Raw genomic sequence first — 26,203 nt, 5'->3', positions numbered from 1 at the left:
TCTCTTACTGCAGTGATCTTACCACAAAGCTCCATATGACAGAAGTTACATTCAATAAAATAATCTCCCCCCCCCTTTTTTTTAAAAAAAGAAAAAGAATATTTATCATTATTTGCTCGACACACTGAGTCTAGAAATAATAACATTAACTAAAAAAGTGGTTTCACCTAATACATTTGCCTGGTTTTGGGTGATTTTTTTTTTTTTTTTAAATCTTCCTCAAGGAGTGAGGATATTTTTTCCCATTGATTTTCAGAGAGACAATGGAAAGGAGGAGGGTGGAAAAGAGAGAAAGAGAGAGAGGAGAGAGAAACAAAAACATTAATGTGAAAGATATACACGGATTGATTGCCTCTTGCACCAGCCTAGACAGAGGCGTGGATCAAACTTCCAACCTAGTTACCCATCCTTGACCAGGAATCAACCCCCCCCCCTTTCTTTCTTTCTTTCTTTCTCTCTCTCTCTCTCTCTCTCTCTCTCTCTCTCTCTCTCTCTCTCTCTCTCTCACACACACACACACACACACACACACACACACACCCTCACTCCCCCTTCATGGGCCAACGCTCTAAACACTGAGCAACACTGGTCAGGCCTGTTACCTGTTGTGAGGAACTTGACTGACCAGTGTGGCATAAGAGAAAACAGTATTGTTAAGAACTGAAATTAGAATAAAGTTTGAATCCAGGCACCATCACTTCCCTTCAAAGCTTCAGTTTTCCCGTCTCTAAATTCAGGGCCAAAGGTTACCTCAAAGGGTTGTTTCAAGGATTAAAAATAAGGAAATTCATGAAAGTGCAATTCTTTAAAAAAAACAAACAAAACCTTAGCAGTACTTAATCCAATTTTCATTTTTTGCCACTGCCTTTTTCAAACAAATTCACCCTCATCTCTACTTTCCCAAAGCTTCAAAATGGCTAGACAGCTCATGTCCCCTTGTTCTCACTACCCCCCACAAGAAACTGTTACAGAATCAAGCCACCACCAACTACATCTCACCAAATCAGAGACACCATCAGTTTGTGCTGCTGAAAAGGAAACACTGACAATTAAGCTATGACAGACTTACATTTGAAAGATGCATCCCAACTTCAAAATGAACAGAGTAAGAAAGAAGGTGTGCACTTTAGAAAGTGAAGCACAAACAATACCAGGCTCTACCTATATGATCACCAAATTCCTGATGTGCAGAGAGGAAAAGAAGAGCATGCCCCTCTGCTGTGATACCACCAGACCGAAAAGAAAAAGATGTATCTTACGTATGTAGAATGCTATTTATTATTACAAAAATGAAAAACAAAAACTGGCTTTCAAAAAGGTGTTATTTTAACTTTTTATCTAGTCAATGTCTAAAAGCTTGACACTGCAAAGTATAACATGTACATCTCTTTTTTTTAAAATATATTTTATTAATTTTTTACAGGGAGTAAGGGAGAGAGATAGAGAGCTAGAAACGTCAATGAGAGAGAAACATCGACCAGCTGCCTCTTGCACACCCCCTACCTGCCTCTTGCACACCCGCAACCAACGTACATGCCCCTGACTGGAATCGAACCTGGGACCTTTCAGTCCGCAGACCGACGCTCTACCACTGAGCCAAACCGGCTTCGGCAACATGTACATTTCTTGTTCAAGGGAAGCTCAAATCTGAAGGAACCCCCCCTGCAAATAAAAGTTTCTCAATTTGATCCATAGCTTCCTGGTAATTTAAACTTCCAAGAAAATTATGTCTGATAGTAGTCTTTTTTAAGACATTAATGTACATAAAAAATCACTCGAGAGACTTGTCAAAATGCAGATTCTGATTCAATAGGTCTGGGGTAGTCTGAGGTGTTACATTTTTATTCCCGTGTGATGATGATGATGCTATTGGCCCATGGACTTTGAGGAGCAAGATTTCATAAAGTTTACAAAGCGTTTTTTAAATATATCACCTAGACATATGAATTAGACTTTTGGTGTTTTAATTACCCACATTTTGCAGATGAGAAAATTAAGATCCAGGTGAGACTTAAACCCCTGACTTCTATCTGCATATCACTGCACAAAGTTTTTAAAGTAGAACTGAATACCTAAAATAAATGCAGTGGAGTCCAGAAAAGCAAGTCATCAAGTTTTATGACCCAAATGAATTGCTAGGAGTGTGCATGCATTCTCCAGGTCAGAAGGCAGAAAGGACTTCCCAAAATGTTTTTTCTAAAAATCTTTCTTCCAAGGTTAGAGAGATCTTCACCCTAGCCCAACTTTACAGTGGTCTTTCTTATTTCCTGGGCCCCATAAACCAGGACAGAAATTATGGAGGATAGCCCTGGCCAGTGTAGCTCAATTGGTTGAGTATTATCCTACACACCAAAAGATTTCTGGTTTGATTCCCGATCAGGGAACAAGCCTAAGTTGTGGGCTCGGTCCCCAGTGGGGGGTATGCAGGAGGCAGCCAATCAATGATTCTCTCTCATCAATGATGTTTCTATCTCCCTCTCCCTTCCTCTCTGAAATCAATAAAAATATATTAAATAAATAAAATAACTTGACCCTGGCTTAACTGGTCTTCTGAGGTTTCCCATTCTGAAAACTGCTATCCTAAAGTCCTGGTTCATAGCTATCTGCAATATCACCAAAAATTTACAGTATTAAGAACAAAATACTGTTGTCGAATTCTTGTCAGCTGAAAGTACTCTTATCACGGAAGCCGTAACTAAATCCATTTGCACAATCAAATGAATCTTAAAAGGCTAGACAAGAGTTAAATACCTTCATTCAAGTTGCAATCAGTAAACAACCTAAATGAAAATGGAAAACCACTGTACAATGAGTAGATTACTTGGGTTCTAAACCTCCTTTAATTGGAAAATTAATCAGGGCCTGAATTGTCTGTTGTCAGTATCTGAGAATGACCACTAAGTACTTGTTCTGAGGTCTATCTACACTCATTCGGTCATCAGAAATGATGTTTTCAGCTCTACGGAGACTCAAATGAGGCTTCTCCATGCCTTATGGAGGTAATGTTGGTACAGCTACCCAAAAAGTAAAAAAGACCTGAGTGCTCTGGCCCATAAACCACCCTTTACCCACCCTTTAGTACAATTAGCTATAAGCAGCAGATATTCTTTTTGGCCTCTATACTCAACACTTTGAAGGACAGGTTAGATTTTTTTTTTTTTTTAAGTTCAACTTTTCCAAGAAGATACATGCATATTATGACAACCAAAAAGTGACTAAGGTTTCCATAATCAGAATTTTGGTCAAATGTCATCCTAACCAACAGGTAGAGCAAAAGCCAGGTTAGGTATAAGATTAACAGGATACAACCTCAAAGCGAAAAAGTAGTTCCCTCATCCTCAAGCATCCATCCACTAGTGAATATGCCAATGTTGTAGCTTGCAGTCCTATGTCATCCTTTAGATCAGCGGCCGCCAACCTTTTGGACCTCGCAGACCACCAGTGGTCCCAGTCTACCGACCACTGATTGGCGACGGCTGCTTTAGATGGCACTCACATCAAAATATGGAATATTTCATTACCCACAACCTTCCTATGAGAAGAAGCTGGAACACAAATGTACAGAATTTTCATTTATCCTAATGCAAACTTCAGAACCTGAGTAGATTATCTGACTTATTAGAGTACAATTTTCCAACCTCTGTCCTGAGGTCTTAACTTCTGGTGATAATATTTTAAGAGCTAAAAATCATCAACCAAGACAACAAAGGATGACAGTTGCCTTCATAAATACAAATTCAAGACACAATGCAAAGATACAGCTTTGTCAAAGAATAATGAAACAATTGTTCAAAAAGAGAAAAACAGACAAAAATATTAACTCAATCCCAGATCTTTATCTCTCTCTTTATTTCAATTATTTTTCTACCTCATGCAAACCTCATAGTAACCCAGGCACATGCCACCTTGGATAATGGACAAGAATTAAAAACGGATCACGTAAATAGCCGAAACCAGTTTGGCTCAGTGGATAGAGCGTCGGCCTGCGGACTGAAAGGTCCCAGGTTCGATTACGGTCAAGGGCATGTACCTTGGTTGCGGGCACATCCCTTGTGTGGGGTGTGCAGGAGGCAGCTGATAAATGTTTCTAACTCTCTATCCCTCTCTCTTCCTCTCTGTAAAAAAAAATCAATAAAATATATTTAAAAAAAGAAAAAAAAAAACAGCACGAAAGAAAGTCTTTAAAAAAACAACTGATCACACAAATAACCAGGATCCAGTTTACGACAGAAACAACTTACCTACACACAAGACTCACTTGTCTTCTACAGTAAATAACTAAAAGTTATAGGCAGGAATAGACAGCACTTCCTATGAGAAATCTGGGTTCATGAGATAAAAATGTATGAGGACCAAAAAAAAAGTAAGCTAGATAAAGTGAAAGAAGAGAAGTAGTTAACACCATTCTTCCTATGGCACAATAGGCAAATGAGCATTTTTGCCTGATCCATTCCCACATCCAACGGGTAGATCCTTTCTTCCCAAGCAGTCGCCTGGGAAGGTTCAAATTAAAAGTCTTTTCCTATCTGATCCACAAGCCACTAAATCTGACCTCCGTCTTTATGGCATCAAAAGACTGAAAAAACAATCAAGTCAGCTTCGGAATGGCTAGTTCTCAAGATTAAGACAAAAGCCCCAGCTTAGTTCCTTGATCTTCCTAAGAGTTATTATAAAAGATCCTCTTCTGGCTAAATTCCTCACACCAAACTTCTAAGTGCGGAGCTGAGAGAAAACCAAACTAGTCTCTTAAAGAAGTTCATTTCATTTTTTTTCTGGTTTTTCTACGAATTAAAAGCTCTAGGTCATGTCAATGTCAGTTGAAGCAACACCTTAGATGTGCCTAGAATAAAGCTAACTCTGTGTATACCTGGTTCTCTTCATGCCAACCAAGTCAACAATCATTCATTTAATATCACCAACATATTAAAGAATTGTACTTTGACACTTGAGGAAGCTGCACCAAAAACAAACTACTGTTACTCTAAAGAAGTTTCGAGTGGAATGGGGGAAATAGGACCAAGCCTCTGACACATAGCAACAGATATATGCCAATAAAAATATTGACAACAAATGCTATATGATAAAGATAGTTATGAAGGAAAAATTATGATTTGAAAGAAAAAATATTTCTTAAATTATTGCCAAGTACGATTAGACCAAAAAGACTTCAGGGAGAAAGAGCTTTAAAAATGTACAAAACAAACTGACCTGGGGGAAAAAGGAGGGGAAACAGAGTCATGGGGCCTCTCATGGCCTTCCTGTCACAGATGAGGAAGTCACAGATGAGGAAGACTCAAATGTTTCCATCTTAAGACTTCTAGATCTGGAAAGTGGATGCCAGAGAAAGGGCTGGTTTCGAGAAAGGCTATCAAGGATGCCTGAGGAGGACTGCTTAGACTTAAGAGGGACAGGCAAGCTGGTCAATGGTGATAGAACACAAAAATCACAGATATAGAATTAACAGAATTTTTAATTTTTTAATTTCCTGACAGGCTGGGGTGAGAAGTATAGCTGTTCAAAGAAGGTAAAAGATCATTCTATAATTAAAACCTAGCTAGCAAAACAAGAATGATCCTACATAGCTGATCCATTTTAAGGGTTTTTGGGTGCTGACAAATCACTGCTCTCCAATCACTACTGACACGTTTCTTTTTTCAAATTCCTACACGTGTGTACTTTTGTTGTTTTAAACTAAAAATGGTATTTTCTGATAGACCAATGAATTGAAATCTAGATTTCAGTTCCTACCTCACATTACTATCAATGTGTCTCCCAAAAAATATCATTTGTCTATGTTTAATAGTTTGGTTTACATCCCCTATTAATTTTAGTAAGTGTTTTTATAATACCCTTCAATTAGTGCTGTGAATATCTAAGGAAACTAAACAGGCATATTTTGTTTTGGGGGTTAAAAAAAGAGAGATATAGGAACAAGTTCCTCAAGCCAACTTACAAATCCTCCTTTTCTTAGACAGGAATCTCCCGGGGATGAGCTCAACACATACTCCACCATGCTAACGCCTAGTCCCCCACTCTCCGACCGTGGGGACAGTACAGAATTGACCTCACTGTTCACATGGAAACTCTGACCAGGTCTTCTCTGCACCATGATTGGCTGGGAAACTGAATGATCTACAAAAAAGATACACAAGCATGATACAGTGCAGCCAGAGGCTCAAACAAATTATGAGTGATGTCTCAGGGATAAACCAATGACTGGGAATCAGGAAACCTGCTATGGTCAGTTGAGCCGAAACCTCCTATTGTGTTTTTCCCTAAGTATAATATACTAAATAACTAAGAAAACAGAACACACCCCTCATATATCCAGGATAGCAGAGCAATACAGCAGTTCACATAACTGGTTTTCCTAGCTAAGTGAATAAATATGTTTGCTCCTTTCAAGTGGCAGAATTTCTTTTTAATGTATTTTATTGGTGATATTACTAAAACAAAATATGGTTTTACTGCCCTTTTTAAACATAATTTGATTTTTCTGATGACTTGCTGTTATCTGAGGATCCATTCTTATACTGTGCTATAACAGCATGTCAGCTTTTGGATTTTCTGACTCCTTCCTCCCTGTGATCTATCATTTCTTTCTGCTGTCAGTGTGTCTGCCTCTTCAAGTTCTCCCATCCCTCTTCAAGGGTAATCTGTCAGAAGAGCATCTGTGCCCAGTGACTTGATTTGGCCTCATCCACATTCACAGATAGATCATCCCATACACGTTATGCAGGGGGGAAGAGGGGGAAAAGAAGCATGACTTCAAAAGGCAGGCATGGATTTTCTAGTTCCAAGTATGCTGACAGCAGTACAGAACAAGAAGTTACAGCTGAAATTATGGTCATTTCAAATAAGACCATTCCCCTGTGGCTAGCACTTCAATAAAATACTGAAGATTTGATTTTGCTTATTTATGTTTTAATAAATTATATCACATAAGCTCCTTCATGGTAATTATATATTACAGGACAGGACACTGCTTGACATGCTTATGTCACTGATGTACAATTTATGACTTGCCAATTGCTGAGGAAAGGAGCTCTAAGACAGGCATAAATCACAGTACAGATGCTAGATCTAGATTACCTGATGTTCCCCAGGCACTGTCTCGCCATTGATCACCCAGGAATATTCCTTTTGGTCCATCTTTGCTGGATTCATCTGTTTCCCAAAACTTTTTACCTGGCAAGAGCTGCTGCAAATTAAAAATAATAGACGCTTTTAAAGAATTCATAAAGGATGAAAGTACAGCAGTCAACACTTTCTTTTAGACAAGGGTACTGAAGATGCTCATCTGCCCTGAAAGTTTGTAATCAGTGTTCTGGCTACACAGATTGTGGTCAGAACACTATTGTACATTTGGCAAAAGTCACAGAGAGGTCTATGGCAAGGGTGGCAGGTTGGGGAGGGCCCTGCACAGATCAGGCCATTACAATAGATGCTCAGCTTAAATATCTAGGATTTTTCACTTAACCTATGCCAAGATTTTTTAATGGGGGGGAAAGGGGACTCATATTAGACCTATGAGCTAACTGCTTGCTAAGAAGTTTCTTACTGAAAAAAGAAAAATGCCTACAACTAACTACTAAAACACTTTAGCCTACATGTGTACTAACTAACCATACAAAGTTACTCAGAATGCTACTGGCAAAATCCACCTCCTTTATACACCGAGATTCTGTTAACTAAAAAATTTTCATCACCAGAAAGAAAGAAAAAAAAACACACACAAAAAAAAAACCTTCCTAATCACATCATTAACCTATTCCAAAATTTTGGAAAGACAGAACAGTTGTCTTTCCCCATTATTGGAAGAGAAATAAAATCTCAGATCCTCAATTAATTTTAACAATACTTAGTAATACCATTAAAGTGACTTCACAAAACATTCTATACTTCATAGAAATGCAGGCATCACTGGCCATAAACTTACAATGTGAGAACTTTAAACTAACTTCAACCAAATAAATGCAAAGTAGCATTCAAGCAAAACACAGTACAGTTTTACACAAGAGCAAAGCATTTGTGATCAGAGTTACAAAATAAAATTCCACTAGAATGCCATCACTCTTCATTCTGGTCATCAGCTTTACTTACTAAAATGTCCCTCTTTAATTCCTCTAATTATGTTTTCATTTCAGCTCCTACTAGTCAGACAAGAAACTCAGGTGTTTGAGACAGTACTTAATCACTGCTTTTGAGCCTAAATGAGCACACCTGGACAGCTGAATTTCTCAGAGGTTGACAGTTAAAAACCAGGAAGCATAAAATGTTTGCTTTCCTCCTATCTTTCCGATTTAAAACCCATAACCCAATGATAATGGAGGAATAACTCAACTTTGCCCTCACTAAAATAAATCTCAACTTTCCAAACAGAAATTCTACGTTCTCAGCATAACTTAAGTCTAGATAATCTAGCTCTATAAATCTGATAGACATGGGCTACTACCCCCTACCTACACCAAAGCAGTTTCCCACACTTTTCTCTTCAGGTCCTAATTTATTTCTAAGCCAACAAGATCATGACAAAATACAGGTTTGGGTCTGGCATTTTAATACACAGAAGCATAGATTTGCTTGAAGATAAGCAAGTTGTAAGCAGTCAATTCCTAGTGAGCCCCTTGGGTTCATTCTTAGGGGGAAACAAAGAAAGAACTGATCTGTTAACTTGAGATTTGGGAAGCAGGGGAGGAACAAACAAGAGAAAGAGCCTAGATCATAGCTAAGTAGTGGAATAAGGAAGCCTTAGACCAGACAACTTTGATGTGTGTCCTAAGACAAATCATTGAACTATCCTGGGTGCCTCATTCTCTTTGTACTGATAAAGGAAATATTTTCCAAGTTGTTGGGATGATTATAAGTTTTGTTGATGAGTGCCCAGTACAATGCCTGTCACAAAGTAGGTTCTCAATAAATGTATTCAATGGTATGACATCAAGGCAAATAGCTGTAAGTCACGGAAGTGACACTGAAAATTAATGAGAACTACTCGAGCACAATTCAAGAATTCTTGTTTTTAAACAACTTCTCCTTTTAGTCTCAAAAATGCCCTCTCAGAAGATTACAAACAGAATTTACTTCCCTATTGGTTGTCCCTTTCCAACTAACATTTTTCTTTTTCTCCTCCATTTTGTAGGGAGTGTGAGCAAACAGAAGTTCCCATCAACTTCTCTGTACCAGAAGAATGTCTGTACCTCATTAGTTGGTTTATTTGTGGAAAGAGAGAAAATGTGATTATATATATATTCATTATAGTGCTCATCCCTTTCTACACAAATTGCAAAATCTTTATCCAAAGCTCAAGGAAAAGATTCTGTGAGTGCCGAACTCCATGTGCAAAATAATGTAATCTATCCATAGTTGGTCAAGTTGCTTACTGAGGGTAGCAGTCCTTGAACTCAAGACTTCAAAAATGGCTTCTGAAATCCTGTCATCTTTCACTGTTACTTGCCAGGCTGTCATAACACTAAGCTAGCAAAAGCAGGTGAACATATAAACAAGGTTGTTTCCAGATGAAATTCTCTCCAAGGAAACAACTATACTAGTACAACATAGAAAGGTATTAAAAAGTGAAGATTCTATTTCAAAGTAGGGATAAATGCAACAAATCTCATAGAAACCCACATCAAAATTCATGACCCTAGTCAGACACCAAGAGGCCATATATCCCACTATTAACAATTGGTATAAATATAAATCCTAAGCTGATGCTAGGAACAGCCCCAAAAGTACTAGAACTCCTTATGCTTTGGCATAGTGGCAACAAGAAGATCCAATTGTTATTATCAATGAAAACAGCAGGCACTGGTAAGGCAAGAGTCCCTGCAAGTAGAAAGGAAAGGGAAAGTGCTGCACCGACGTACTTGAGCAAAAACAGAAGCAACTTCTTCAGAGTTTCTGGATCTCACACAGAACCTAATATTTACTTCTTTTCTCCAAAACATCCCCATCCCCATCCCCACTCCTCATGTGTGTGGTTAGCAGATTTGAAATGATTCCTCTGGTAATCTCCTTCCCTTTACTGTGGGCTAGACCTTGTGACTCTGCTTCTAAGGAATAGCATAAGGCAAAAGTGATAGGTTGTCTCTCAAGATTGTTATAAAAAACTACCAGTTTTGCTACTCCTTCTTACCCTCTTACATCTATCTTGCATGCTCCCTTTGATGAAGCTAGCTGCCGGAACCACGAGAAGTCATTGGACATCAATTCATTATGAATTGAGGCTCTCAGTCCAACAACGTGTAAAGAACTTAATCCTGGCATCAGTTATGTGAGTGAGCTTGGAGGCGACCTTTTCCCCAATTGACTTTAAGATGGCTGCAGCTCACAAGGGACTCTACAATAGAGGTTCTTCCAAAGCGATGATTGGGTTCTTGACCTCCAGAAAGGTGAGGCTTACACTGTGTTGTTTTAAGCCCCTAAATTTTGGGGTAATTTGTAATGTAGCAATAGGTAACAGATACGGTTGTCAATATATAGTGCTTTCTTATATTCAAAATACTTCTTTAAGAGTCTGGCTTCAATTCAAGAAGCACTTCTTGTTCTAGTTCTAATATCCAAAATCCAAGTACTACTTTTGAATTTGGAAAAAATTATATCCATTCCATTTCATGTTCTCCCTACCAGACCTTATTTTAAAAATGAATGTTTTTAAATTCTCCTAAGTCAAATCAACTCAGAGACATTAAGCTCACTGAGAATTAGTAGCAATCACATATTCAAGAGTCAACTAAAATACATTACTGCTCAAATCTGATCATAGTAAAAAGAGCTAACCATAATCTACTGAATTATACAGCAAAGTGATGCTGAATATCCAGCTGTTATTTCAAATTCAGCAGCAACTTTCTGGAGGTAATGCCATCCACAGCACGGGCTAAAAATCCTAGGATTCACCAACCCACTGGCAAAATGCCAGGAGCTGCCAAACCTTCACTTAAACCACACCTCCAATTCAATCACCAAAAACTGAAGTACAACTAGTGGATGAGAAGAGTCACTGCTCACCCCATCAAGAACTTGGAAATAAATACTGCTCTTTGACAGAACAAAAAAGATCACAGCAGAGGTTTACTAACTTCACTTTAAAAAAATATTAGGTAATAAGAGGATTAAAAGATGTGACAATTCTAAAGGAAGATAGTGGGAATTAGGAATTGGTCCAACAAAAGCAAAGGAGACCCAGGGAGTCAGAGAGAGGCATTATTATCCAGTTGGCATGTTTACACATATGATGCACAAACAATTCTATCCTTATAAAAAGCAATTAATGCAACAGGCTATATAGTAGCTTGACCACAGCAGCTACTAAAAACAACCAAGTAACTTCCCTGGCTCAAAATCTGCTTACCAAGCAAACTTTTTGTAAGAACTTGGTTTCCTCCTGTAGCCAAGCATGCTGAGCACTGGATGCAATCCTCCTGTTCACTTGAGAGTTGTTCACTTCTCCTTATAAATCAGTAAATTACATCATGGTTTTTGTTTGGTTTTTTGGTTTTTTGGTGTGTTTTTTTACATTAGTCTCTTGTAGTTCTGGTTGGTGTGTGTTAACTTCATAACCCTATCATCTATGATTTTCGGATCTAAAGCCCTTTCAAGATCTACTAAGAACCAAGACTTGGGAGAGCCTACATCCTCCCCAGCAACACAAGGCCCTTGTACTCCTCTTTGTTATTATCCCATTAAATTATCCGAATTACCCCCTTTTTCAAATCCTTGGGAGAAACACACACTGTTTTCCCAGCTTAAACTATAGGTTTGTAAAAGACTTTAAAAAAGACTTAAGATGTAAAGCAAGCTTAGTCATGAGGCTTCTGGAGAACAAATCAGAAATCAAGCATAGGTTTACAAATACTGCTATCTGCTTGAGAAACCTCTAAAATTTTATTAGAAACACCTTCTTTATTTTATCATGTAACAAAAAGACACTACACAAAGCCACAGTTGCATAATCAATCATCACATTAACTCCTACTAAGATCCCTTTAAACAGAGGTAGAGACAATTAAGAGCTGAGAATGTCAAGAACTCTAGGCTTCTTATTTTAAGACTAATATAGTGGTAAAGCACACACGTGCTTTAAAATCATTTTTTAAACGGTTTTAAATCCCAACTGTGTGAGTTTAACCCCTCTAAGCCTCAGTTTTCTCATCTATAAAATGAACTGTTATGAACATTAAATGAGATAGTGTATAATGTATAATGCTAAACACGGAGTAACCATCCAAAAAATTAGCTGCTATTATTATTTAAAAAACCAAACTAGTACTTTGTTCTTTTAATAATACTGATAAAACTACTGACTGGCCGATGGAAATGCTCCCATGTGCCCAGCACAGCATCACCCACCCACTTCAGTGCAAATCCCATGAAATTGAGAGCCCTCACAAAACACCCAAGAAGAACCATGACTAAAGCTTTGCAGAAACTAAGAGGCAGGATGATTATTATTAAGATTGGGAGCTTTGACCATACCATCACTAATATTTGCATAGGGAAGTATCAATGAAGTTTTCAGATGGTCTCAACACTAAATGCACATTTAACAAGTACTCTGCTCAAGAGGCATAAAATATCAGGTCACTGCTTATAGACTCAGCATAAATTGCATAGAGCTATCCCTCAGCAGAAATGTGGCTTCTCAAGGAATACTATTCACAGGAATGCTACAACCCTGCAGGCATGCTGAGGTCTGATCATGTCATGGCAATGCACACTTCCAACACAAGCTTCCTTTCATTGGAGTGTAGCAAATCAAGTCAAATACCTGATATTTTAACTAGCTGGTAAGATACAGACACACACACCCCATTTTTAATTTCTTAGTAAATATCTCATTACATTAAAAGAATTTTATATTAACTCAGAAAAAGGAGAGCTCAGAACTGAGTGAAATAGTTTTACTGGTTTGTGCTGTCAATCACATGTTCTAGTCATAGCTCTGATGTGTGAAAATTTTCAGAAATCCCTTCTCAAAATCTTATTGTCCTTAGGGGATTTACCTAGCCATCCATATCAAAGAGGGTTGTTATGAAATCAAGTAAGATAGTATACAAAGTGCTTTCACAAATACTACGAACTACACTCAAATAATTATTAAAGCTTTAACCAAAACCAGTTTAAATGTAAAAGTATAATTTAGCCTGGCCGGTGTGGTTCAGTGGTTGAGCATCAACCCATAAACCAAGTGGTCACAGGATTGATTCCTGGTCAGGGCACATGCCCAGGTTGAGGGGTTGATCCCCAGTAGGGGGTGTGCAAGAGACAGCCAATCTATGTTTGTATCTCTTTATCCCTTACCCTTCCTCTTTCTAAAATCAATAAAAACATTTTTTAAAAGTATAATTTACAAAGCTTAAAGAAAAGGTATATCCATTCAATGTCACAATTCTTTTTATATCAGAAAATATATACATTAAAAATCGTGTTCATTCCTGAGAATTTATCTCAATGACAAAAAAAAAAAAAAATCAAAAGAAAAAAATCTACATTCAACCTATGAAAGCAAAAAAACTGGGAGCAAAATAAATGTTTCAATAGACAGCTGCTAAGTACTATGTAAGCTCACTCCTTGACCAGTCCTATCTCAGGTTATTATTCCTTTCTTCATCTGCAGTGGATTGTAAAGTTTAACATTCTGTACCATACTATTAGAGTGTTTACTCTAAAATGCTGTGTAATTGTGTCAGTTTGACTCTTGGTAGGTTTTTATTTTTAATCATTTCTTTCAGGACAAAGAAGTCTTTTATTACTTTCATTATTCCAGCAGTGGCTAATGCAGGCTATTCAAGTAATAGTTTTCACACTTTTAAAAACTGGGGGGATGGAAGGGATGGGGGATGGAGGGGAGATTGAGAGTGAGAAGATAGTGAAAAGGGCTTTCCACAAAGAGCAAAGCAGGTGTCCACCAATAAAAAAGGCTGGTATTGACATAGGAAAGGAGTAAGCAGGTGAAAAAGCACAACTAGTCCAGTTGCCAGTGAGTCTTTATGGAACACTGATAAATTGGGCTCTAATCCATTAGGGAATAACATCATAAGAACTATTTTTTAAAAATTAATCTGACATTTCTCCTTAAAATGGGGTATGGGAAAGCATTTGTATGCTGGGAGGCTAAGCAAAGAGGTCACTATAGTAATCTAGGCAAAAATGGTTAGAGAAGAGACCTATAGAAATGGGGGCAAGGAACTGCTGCTTAGATGCCTGTTTTCAAAGCATCCTATCCTCTATAGTAGGGGTGTCGAACTCAATCAGAGAAGGGGCCAAAATCTAAAATCCAGCCTAAATTGCGGGCCGAATGGTTTACTGAACAGTCATAAACTGACAATGTCATAAACTGACAGCATAGTGCAGTGATGACAGCGCGGTGCGGGCCACATTGCAAGGCCAGGCGGGCTGGATTTGGCCTGCGGGCCTTGTGTTTGACATATGTGCTCTATAGTAAAAGCCTAATATGCTGCATCCAGTAATCCTTTCAACCAATCAAAGCATAATATGCTAATGATATGTTAAGGCTGTTCAATTGCTCACTATGACATGCACTGACCACTAAGGGGCAGAAAGTTGACCAGTTGCTATGAGGGGAACTGACCACCAGGGGGTAGATGCTCCAATTGGTAGGTTAACTTGCTGCTGGGGTCCAGCCTATCAGGACTGAGGGAGACAGGCTAGACATGCACTGGAGCTCTCCCACGGTCTGCCCCCCCCCCGCCCCCCTCCCTGGCCACAAATGTGCACAGCCTGGCCTGCACCCTCTCGCAATCAGGTATGTTGGAGAGCCAGCCAGTTTCGGCTCTATCCTGCAGGCCAGGCTGAGGGACCCCACTGGTGCATGAATTCGTGCACCGGGCCTCTGGTTAAAAAATAAAGCTATGTAATTTCAAAAGTGAAGACTCGTAGCTTATTACAATAATTAAGAATAAAGTTTCTGCCGAGACCGGTTTGGCTCAATGGATAGAGCGTCGGCTTAGGGACTGAAAGGTCCCGGGTTCGATTCCGGTCAAGGGCATGTACCTTGGTTGCGGGCATATCCCCCGTGGGGGGTGTGCAAGAGGCGGCTGATCGATGACTCTCTCATCGATGTTTCTAGCTCTCTATCTCTCTCTCCCTTCCTCTCTGTACAAAATCAATAAAATATATTTTAAAAAAAAAAAGAATAAAGTTTCTAAGTATACATAAGCCTATCATTGAAGTTCTTTTAATCAGCAATTGATTCTGTAGAATCAACTAAGTGCAAAGGCTAGGATGAAAAACCAGACAGAAATATGTAAGAAGATGGTGTTGCAAGTTTCAATTTACAAGTCCAATGGTAAAGTTTTAAGGTTGTCCTGTCCACTGTGGGTTGCGGGAGTTTTTTTTTTTTAAAAAAAAAAGCAATTAAGAAAAATTTAGTAGCTCTTCAATTTTAGAACCACAAATTAGATAAAATTGCAAACAGTTCTTCAATTGATGATTATAGTGAGAATGCATTCTACTCAAAGGAGCACAGGGGTTTCCCAGTGTTCTTTACCACACAGAGTACACATTCATTGTTAACAAATTTATCCTTAAAAAGAAACACAAAAATGACATTGGCTGTACTTTCATAAAACATGCTCTTCAAAAAAATTCAGTTACTGTTAGCATCTCAATTTCCATGTTATTTTGTGATAAATTAACCTATGGCAAATTCCATAGTAATCCTTTCTCCACTGCTAAATCCACTGAAAATAAAATTTTCTTTATACCTTCCTAGTTCAAGTTATTGGAACACTGCCAAAAGAAACTTCTTCATAAAACTTGACAGATAGCAAACTATGTTCAAAATATGAAGAAATGCCCAGTGACCCAGGCTTTTTCTTCAGGGTATACGAAAAGCATGTAAGTAAACAGAGGACTATGTCACCTCTGCTATTTACCTATACATAAGGCCATTTGTTTTCATGTATGTTTAAGCGAATGGTTTGATCTATACCAGAACTACATTCATGTTAAACTACATCCAGACTTTAATAGTTATATAAACGATTTTTGTTACAGTACCTGAGAGCCCAGTGCACAAAAGATAAGCTTCCAGATTACTTAAGAAACCTGGAAAGCTCACAAAACCATGAGAACATCTAGATTGTTTCATGATCTACCCGACTTCAAATCCAGTCAGCCTCAGAGTATTTTTTTATTCAATTGGCAAGGATCTCAGTATGCCATATATGGACAAGCATTCCAGGAGATGAATATTTCATAGATATGGCTACTATATATGTATTGGTAAGACCAATACAAAATAAACTTCTACGTGCTTTGTTATAAGAACCACAGAATGCATTCATTAACCAAGAGACAATGAATTAAACTTTGGTACTCTGGTTCCTCATCAATAAAATAACAATATATGAGAATTATACACAACATAGTCTAGCACATGCTTAAACAAGAAATATAACAAAAATAATTTCAGTTTTTTAAATACTCTTATGTCTGGTAGTATATATGTAATAAGGATATTTCCATACCCCAGCAAATAGCCCAGAGAAAGTGTCCTATTGATCTGTAATAAACAAAAGTAATTATCTAATAGTTCAAAAATATAAAAATTTGCAGAGAAAGTTGAATAAATATTTTTCAGTTATATGTTTCTCATCCTCCCCTTTCATACCCCTTATCCCTGAGGGTAAAAAAATATTCTGAACAGAGCATACAAAGACTTTCAGAATTGGACTATGGTCCCTTGAGAAGAGGGCAATTCCAACTTCTGAAATAAAGAGGAATCCATGCTTAGAAAAAGGTATTTACTGGTATAAGTTTCACTCAAAACAATGTATTAGGCATCCATTATTTACAAAGTACATTATTAGCTAAAGCCCCTGCTCTCAGCAAACTTAAGTGCAATAAAATAGAAAACATTTACACAAATCATTATGTATAAAATAAATGAGAGCCATAAGAATTATACAAATAGCTTGCTACTTGAATTCATTTCCATAACTTCTGGTTGGTGAGAGCAAGAAAGCTTTATTAAAAAGAGTACAGCTGGCTCACGCGGCATGGCTCAGTGGCTGAGCGTTGAACTATGAACCAGGAGGTCATGGTTTGATTCCCAGTCAGGGCACCTGCCCAGGTTGTGGGCTTGGTCCCAGGTGGGGCATGCAGGAGTTAGACTATCAATGATTTTGTCATCATTGACATTTCCATCTCTCTACCTCTCCCTTCCTCTCTGAAATCAATTAAAAAAAAAAAAATTGAAGGGTACATCTGTAATACTTTCAACAATAAAGATAAATTTAAAATGATAAAAAATTAATTAATAATTATAAGACAACTTTTATAGAGGAACTGATAATTAAGGCTGGATTTTGAATAATGGGTAGACTTTGGACATGTAAAAATTCAGGTTTTGGATTGAGATCTGCATTCAAACAACTGCCTCATGATCACGTTAACCTCTCTAATCACTTTTGCCTGGTCTATAACAAGGCATCATAATATTGAAGGACCACGCTGAAGATAGTAATGGATATAAAATGATTAGCATAGTACACGGAAAATTACATATGCTCAACATACTGCAGCTATTATTTCTGAGCCTAATGAAATAAAACTTAGTCAATCCAACAGCTTGACACTTATGACCTTAGCTAGAATCACGTGATCTTAGGACTAATTTTCCTCATGTAAAAAAATGGTATTAATATCTCACAAAAACCTATTGGGAGATTGACAGAGGTAATGAAATCAACAGCAAGGTGTCTCAAAAGTGTTAATGTTTTATTTTAGTTATTTAGGATTACCTCTACTCATATAAAGTATACTTTTTGTGAAAACATTTTAGCAAAAGGGGAATCAAAGGGGAGAAATTAAATGAAGACAGATTACACAGTATGTGGATGTTATATTCTGCTTCAAAGGAGCATGTTTTGTCGCAAACCTTCCAAGACAGCTCAAAATACACGGTGGTGAGTCTGCCTGGTGCCCAGACTCCCCACTGCAGGATAGAAGACAGATATTGGAATGAGTGGGGTTCCACACAGGTCTCAAAGTGACAGGACAGAACCAGGAAACAGATTCCAAATGTCACTTGTACCCACCTTCTCAGGGTTAGAAAACACCTTCTTATCTAATTCCTCAAAAGTCCAATCCCCAAACTATTAGAATATCCCAGGAACTTTTCCAAATACGACTCATGAAGAGGTCACTTCACCTCTTACCCACAGTCATTAATCTAATACAGAAAAATTATTAAGTAAAATGGCATTCCTCCAGTTAACTTGGCATGGCTATGTTTTCTCTAAACATTTCATTTTAATAGCACGATGTCAAAAATGCCCCAACAACTAAATGGTACTGTAGGAAAAGGGCCTCTGGATCCATCTTCAGCATGGTTGGCTTTTGATGGAAACAGCTGATGAATTATCCCAGGAAAAACTGAACGTAGGGAGGAGGGAAGAGGATATAGGAACAAGAACTGTGGGCATGTGCCAGCAGCATGGTGGAAACCCCCCCTCGCACCCCAAACCAGGTGCCTGCCTCAGACAGATGGGAAGGTGGAGGCAACTTGAAAAGGCCTAACCCCATTTTTTTTTAAATGGCCCAATGGGAGACATATGAGGAAACAGGTGACCCCATAGTACTCAGCCAATGAGAACCTGGAAGAGGGACTGAATAAATAGGCTGTGTTCGCTGCCCCAGGTGTGCCTGTGCACCCTGACAGATACCCGCTCTCGAGGATGTATTAAATGTCTTGTTTTTGCCATATTTGTCTCCAAGTCTGTTATTTGAATTTGAACAGGTGAGCATTCTCACAGTATTAATACAAAGTTATGGAAGCAAAGCAGCTTTTAGCATTACTATCTGTACTCAAAAGCTACATTTTGGGGGGGAAAGGATTTGTTACACTGCTTGGTCAGATATTTTTATATTAATACATGACAAGGCGCTATCACTTTTTCCTCCCTTCTGTAAGAAAGGTTGTAGGATCTTGCTGGCGGACAACATCCTTTCCAAAATTCAATCCTGAGATACTCCATTATGGAGTCACCTTAGTTATTCTGACACTGCAAGGAACCGACAGTGTGAAGCAGGACTACAGGTCTGGGAAGTACTTTTGGCTACCCAAAAGCCTCCAATTCTATGAGCCATTCTGTTTGCCATGATGGAAAGATATGGGGGGAAATTTAACAGACTTCGTATCCACATTACGCTCTCCCTTGTCTTGATTTCAGAATTACCAAGCCACAAGCCCTAAAGACAGCCGATGTCTTAGGCAGCTGCAGACTGGTGAATGCGTCTCAGAGAATACAATGAAAAGTTAGAACTCTCTACACTAGGGGTGTCAAACTCAATCAGAGAAGGGGCCAAAATCTAAAATCCAGCCTAAATCGCGGGCCGAATGGTTTACTGAACAGTCATAAACTGACAATCTCATAAACTGACAGCGGAGTGCAGTGATGACAGCGCAGTGCGGGCCACATTGCAAGGCCTGGCGGGCAAAAAGGCATAAGGGCAAAAAGGCATCTTTTAGATGTCCTACGGAATATCCTAGAAAAAGGAGAACTATTCCTGTTTTTGATTTGTTTTCTTTATTGAATTTATTGGGCTGGCATTGGTTTCAAGTGTACAACTCGACAGCACATTGTAAGCTCACCGCCCAAAGTCAAGTCTCTTCCCGCCACCATTTATCCCCTTCGGATAATCAACCATACCAACTGCCTGTGTCAATTGATGTGTTTTTTGTGTGGTTTTTTTTTTTTTTTTTTGGGGGGGGGGGTGTTGTTGTTGTGTGTGCGTTTGATCCCTTCATCTTTTTCACCCAGCCCCCTGAGAGAGAGCTGTCAGACTGTTTTATGTATTTATTTGTAAGTCTATTTCTATTTTATTTATTTTGTTCACTGGATTCCACAAATAAGTGAAATCATATGGTATTTGTCTTTCTCTCTTCGCTTATTTTACTTAGGTCCATCCAGGCTATCACAAAACATAAGATTCCCTTCATTTTGACAGCAGAGTTTTTATCCACTTATCTACAGATGGGCATTGAGCTGCTTCCAAACTTGGCTATTGTAAATAATGCTGCAATGAACCCAGGGATGATAGTCTTCCAAATTAGTGTTTCAGGTTTCATCAGATATATCCCCAGAAGTGGAATCTCTGAGTCATAAGTCAACTCCATTTTTAATTTTCTGAGGTAACTCCATACTGTTTTCCACAATATATACCAATATACATTCCCACCAAGTGCCCAAGAGTTCCCTATTTTCTACATCCTCACCAACACTTGTTTACTGATTTATTAATGATAGATATCCTGACAGGAGTGAGGTATTATCTCACTATGGTTTTAATTTGCATTTCTCTGATGATTAGTTACATTGAGCATCTTTTCATACATTTATTGGCCATCTGTATGTCCTCTTTGGAGATGTGTCTATTCAAGTCTTTTACAGTTTTTTAATTGGACTGTTTTCTCTGTTTTGAGTTGTACAAGTTTTTTATTTTTTAACATATTTTTATTGATTTCAGAGAGGAAGAGGGAGAGAGGTAGGAACATCAATGACGAGAGAGAATCATTGATCGGCTGCCTCCTGCACACCCTTTACTGGGGATTGAGCCCACAACCCGGGCATGTGCTGCTGACCAGAATCGAACCCAGGACCCTTCAGTCTGCAGGCCAATGATCTACCCACTGAGCCAAACCATCTAGGCCTGTACAAGTTCTTCATAAATTTTGGATATGAACCCCCTCTCAAATACATCACTGGCAAATATGTTCTCCCATTCAGTGGGTTGTCTTTTTCATTTTGTTGGTTTCCTTTGCTGTGCAAAAGCTTTTGTCTTATGTGGTCCCATTTGTTTATTTTGTCTTTTGTTTTCCTTGTCCAAGGTGATTTACACACACACATACACACACACACACACACACACACACACACACACACACACATATATATATATATATATTGCTATGGGAAATGTCAAGGGTTTTATTGTCTTTGTTTCCTTCTAGGATCTTTATGGTTTCATGACCTACATTTGAGTCTTTAATACATTTTGAATTTATTCTTGTGTATAGGATAAGAAGGTGGTCTAGTTTCAATTTTTTTGCATATATCTGTCCAATATTCTCAACACCGTTTATTAACTTGACTGTCTCTACCCCATTGTATGTTCTTGCCGCCTTTGTTAAATATTAATTAACCATGAAGACCTTTACTAGGAAAATTATCGGATACTCAAGAAATTAAAAGAAAACACAAATAAGTGGAAGCATATACCATGTTCATAGATAGGAAGAATTAACAACATTTAAAATGTCCATACCAAAAGCAATCTATAGATTCGACAAAAATCCTATTAAAATACAATAGTATATCTCTCAGAATTAGAAAAATATTTCAAAAACTTATATGGAACCACACAAGACCCCAAATTACCTCAGCAACCTTTAGGGGGAAAAAGAATAAAATTGGAAGAATGATGCTATCTAATATCTACTGCAAGGCCATAGTAATCAATACAGCATAGTCCTGACATAAAAATAGGCATATAGGTCAATGAAACAGAATGGAGAGACCAGAAATAAACTGTTTTGTATTTTTTTATTATTTATGAAACTTACTGAGGTGACATTGGTTAACATGAACATACAGGTTTTAGGTGTGTTGTTTTGTATATTTTTAAAAACAGACTTATGGGCAAAATCCAAGAATCTTAGATTGAAAGGATCCTGGGACACTATTTGTCCCACTTTGTCTTACAGATGGAAAAAAACAAAGTCCAAAGAAGATGAATGTCTGAGCCAAGGCTGGAAGCTGTGGCTTCAAAATTCTAAACCAGTGAGAACTCTTATCTCACCAAGTTATGCCTTTCGTTGGGTTATCAGCTCTCCAAATCGCTATCACATTCCTCCCTCTACAAGTCATTCTGCTGTCTCACACTAATGGATAGAATCCCCATGGAATGTCCATTAGAATCTGAAGCTTTATTTTAATTACCGGAGGCCTGAAGCACGAAATTTGTGCAACAGTAACTAGGCCTTACTTCTTCCCCCAGCTGCTGGCAGCCAGGACCCGGGCTTCCCTCACAGCCCTGGCTTAGTCCAGAAGGTCATCCAGAAGGCCATCTGGTCTAATTAGCATATTGCACTTTTATTACATACTAGAAGCCCCGGTACACGAAATTCGTGCACAGGGAGGGTGGATCCTTCAGCCCGGCCTGCACCCTCTCCAGTCCAGGACCCCTCCAAGGGATGTCGACTGCCTCTCGCAATCTGGGACCACTAGCTCCTAACTGCTCACCTACCTGCCTACCTGATGGCCCTAACTACCTTTGCCTGCCTGATTGCCCCTAACCACCTCTGCCTGCCTGCCTGATCACTCCTAACTCCTCCCCTGCTGGCCTGATCACTCCTAGCCTCTGCCTCACCCTGCACCTGGGACCCAGGATTCCCTCCTCTGGTTGGTCGCATGCACCAAGGACCCAGGCTGGCTTTGCCCAGGCACAGCCACTGGCACCCAAGACCGTAGAGCGTGCAGCTTGTTCCTCTCCCAGGCCACAGCCCTAGCCGCTTGTGCCCAGGACAGTGGGGCAGGTGGCTTGTAACTCTCCTGAGCCACAGCCTGGCTGGTCCTCATTCCTCTACCTCCAGTGTTGAGTGTCTGAGCTGTTACTGCGTGACAGCATGAGGGCACGATGGCCATTTGCATATCAGCTGTTTATTATATAGGATACCTCACTTTATTCTACTTTCAGGGAACACTTCAGTATTCAGTATTCATTATATACAGGCGCACTTTTCAGATTTCCATTCTCAGATGTCAAATTTGTCTATTATGTAGGTAAGTTTTTCTATGCTTCAGTATTCTAAAACAAAGATGAAGGGCCACGTCTAATCACATTCTGTTTCCCCCAGAAATAATCACTACTATCTTAACTTGAAGGCTGTCACATTTACCACATATAAGACATTAAGTAACATTAAAAAGAAAAAAGTCCTTAGTTTTTAAGTTAGAAAACCAATTACACAGAATAAAGTGCCTTTTCTGTCAAAGGCTCTCAAAGTACTTTCCAATTAGAACTGTTCTCCTCTTTACAAATCCATCTCTTTTTAGGACATGAACAGTAATAATGCCGCCCTCCTACAGGTGGAGCAAATAGGTCATGCAAGATCATAAACCAAACCAATGTAGAAGCAGAGCTCCAAAACCCAAAGGTTAATGATCTCTTAAAACACTCAGCTACTGACTTCTCCTTTCATATGTAAATAAAGGCTCAAACATGTGCCTTTAAACTTTTCAGCACTTTGACTTTATGTCAAATGAAAGGGGCTAAGCAAGCAGTGGAAGAAATATCTGAAAATAATTTATTGCTTAAGCCTAAAATATTTCCCTATCTTCCTTTTTCTGCTGGCATTCTAGAACAGTGGACCACCGGTGTTCCATGAAGTCTGAAAAGTTGGCGACCGCTATTCTAGAATAGGGGGCAATTAAAGCACTTGTTCTGAGTCTTTCAGCTAAGAGCTGTAATTCAGACAACCAGCAAAGTTTGGTGGAGATGTTTTAAGCCACTTCTTTAGCAAGATTTCTAAGACAGGCTCCAAATCTTCCAAAATGACACTAAGAGTCTACTAGTGGCTTTGATGAAAAAAATAAATAAATAACAAGAGGCAAGTAGCCTGAACGTTACTTCAATTACTTTAATATAGCCAATTCTCTGAATTCTAAAGATTCCTATTCTTGGACATAGGTATTGACTCTAATGAAGTGTCCTTTTCCTTCTTCTCTTTTCCTCCTCCCCCCACCCCATACAAATACACATAAAATAACTGCAGCAAAAATATACCATGCCTAGTTTAAGTTCATGCAATGTACTTGAAATTTTAGAGTTTATATGGGTAAGGCTGTATTTATACCACCTCCCCCCCCCCCCGCCCCAGATAGATGTTTTATTGCTTAAAGGGAAGAAAATTTAATAAAGTTAAACTATAATAGAAGCTGTGCTTTTTTTAAAAAAATTTATTATAAATATTATCTTCATTTCTCTTATACTAGAGGCCCGGTGCACAAAATTCGTGCAGGGGGTGGGGAGGTGTCCCTCAGCCCATCCTGCACCCTCTCCAATCTGGAACCCCTCAAGGGGCGTTAAACTGCCCACCGGGATCAGGTCTAAACAGGCAGTCGGACATCCCTCTCACAATCCAGGACTGCTGGCTCCCAACTGCTCGCCTGCCTGCCTTCCTGATTGCCCCTACCCGCTTCTGTCTGCCAGCCTGATCACCCCCTAACCACTCCCATGCCAGCCTGATTGATGTCTAACTGCTCCCCTGCCAGCCTGTTTGCTCTAACTTCCCTCCTCTGACCACACCTAACTGCCCTCCCCTAGAGGATTGATTGACTCCAATTGCCCTTCCTTGCAGACCTGGTGCCTCCCAACTGCCCCCCCCCCCCCCCCCCCGCGTTGCTGGCCATCTTGTGTCCACATAGGGGCAGGATCTTTGACCACATGGGGGCAGCCATCTTGTGTGTTGGAGTAATAGTCAATCTGCATATTACTCTTTTATTAGATAGGATAGAGGCCTGGTGCATGGGTGGGTCCTGTTGATTTGCTCTGAAGGGTGCCCTGGATCAGGGTCCCTTGGGGTGTGGGGTGGCCTGGGCGAGGGGCCTGTGATGGTTTGCAGGCCGGCCATGCCCCCCAGCGACCCAAGCAGAGGCCCTGGTTTCTGGAATTTATTTACCTTCTACAATTGAAACTTTGTAGCCTGGAGCAGATCCAAGGCCCCTGCTGCCGCCATTTCTGTTCGGTTTTATGTATCTTCTATAATTGAAACTTTGTATCCTTGAGTGGAGGCCTAAGCCGGCTAGGGTGTGTGAAAAATGATGGGGAAACCCAAGCCTCCCAACTGCTCTCTGTGGCTGCAGCCATCTTGTTTGGGGTTAATTTGCATAATCACTCTGATTGGCTGGGGGCTTGATTAGGGTGTGGTTTGAGCGGAGTGATGGTTAATCTGCATATTACTCTTTTATTAGGTAGTATGCCAATCTCCCTTTTATCGCTCCCAACTTGCACCTATGCAAATCCTAACTAGATGTTTCCCAAACCTTATTCCCCCCTCCATTCACATAATCATAAATTAGTCCTGCCAATACTGATCACTTCCCCAGCCCTTGTTTTTTAATCCTCACTATGGACATGGTCACTGAATTTTAGAGAGGGAAATTGGGGGGGGGGGGGGGGGGGAGAGGATTGATTTCCAAGTATCAAACCCCCAACCTGTGTCTTGACTGGAAATGGAACAAACCCAACACTCCAACCAACTGAGCCACACTAGCCAGAGCCCAATCACTCCCTTTTCTAAACTCAGAAAAATACATAGAAAAAACGTACACTTGCCAAAACCGGTTTGGCTCAGTGCATAGAGCGTCAGCCTGTGGACTGAAGGGTCCCGGGTTCGATTCTGGTCAAGGGCATGTACATTGGTTGCAAGCACATCCCCAGTAGGGGATGTGCAGGAGGCAGCTGGTCGATGTCTCTCTCTCATCGATGTTTCTAGCTCTCTATCCCTCTCTCTTCCTCTCTGTAAAAAAATCACAATAAGATATATTTAAAAAAAGAAAAGAAAGAAAAAACGTACACTTTTCTGTTGTCATATATATTCACTGCTTCCTCAACTAGTTAAAGAAAGTTCCTTGTGAACAGAAACTACTCCATACCTAGTTTGTCCCCTTGGTGCCTAGACACTGGAAATGCTTCAAAAAATAATTTCAGTAAGTATTTGCATTTTCAGAGGGAAGTATATTAAGCATTTTTTGAATACTCCCAAAAATCAAGTTTTATAAAGCTTATTAAAATGAAATTTCAGCCGAAACCGGTTTGGCTCAGTGGTAGAGCGTCGGTCTGTGGACTGAAAGGTCCCAGGTTCGATTCCGGTCAAGGGCATGTACCTTGGTTGCAGGCACATCCCCGGTAGGGGGTGTGCATGAGGCAGCTGGTCAATGTTACTCTCCCATCCACGTTTCTAGCTCTCTATCTCTCTCCCTTCCTCTCTGTAAAAAATCAATAAAATATATTTTTTTAAAAAAATAAAAAATAAAATAAAAAAAAATAAAATGAAATTTCATAATCAATCATTTTACAAGTATTGACTTTCTTATTCTAAGGGCACATGCTTTGGAGAAGAAGCGTGTCAGAATCACAGCTCCACCACTTAATAGCTCTGTGATCCTGA

General features: G+C 39.3%; 1 protein-coding gene across 17 annotated transcripts in view; it reads right to left on the bottom strand.

Annotated features, from left to right (window-relative positions):
• PUM1 (pumilio RNA binding family member 1) overlaps nt 1-26,203 on the bottom strand; it is a 119,275-nt gene that overhangs the window by 60,192 nt on the left and 32,880 nt on the right. For 9 of the 17 annotated variants that reach the window (XM_084873033.1, XM_084873045.1, XM_084873041.1 and 6 more), the window contains 2 exons: nt 7,093-7,201; nt 5,954-6,132 (listed from right to left, as the gene is read on the bottom strand). The exons of 7 other annotated variants lie outside the window; for them this stretch is intronic. In XM_084873033.1, the coding sequence (XP_084729159.1) occupies nt 5,954-6,132; nt 7,093-7,201 (288 nt within the window). The remainder of the gene's footprint in view (nt 1-5,953; nt 6,133-7,092; nt 7,202-26,203) is intronic. One more of the 17 variants, XM_084873046.1, reaches the window with a different exon arrangement.

The sequence above is a fragment of the Pipistrellus hanaki genome, assembly GCF_964339955.1.
Source record: "Pipistrellus hanaki genome assembly, chromosome: 2".
Classification (NCBI taxonomy): domain Eukaryota; kingdom Metazoa; phylum Chordata; class Mammalia; order Chiroptera; family Vespertilionidae; genus Pipistrellus; species Pipistrellus hanaki.
This window is presented reverse-complemented; position numbering and strand designations above follow the sequence as displayed.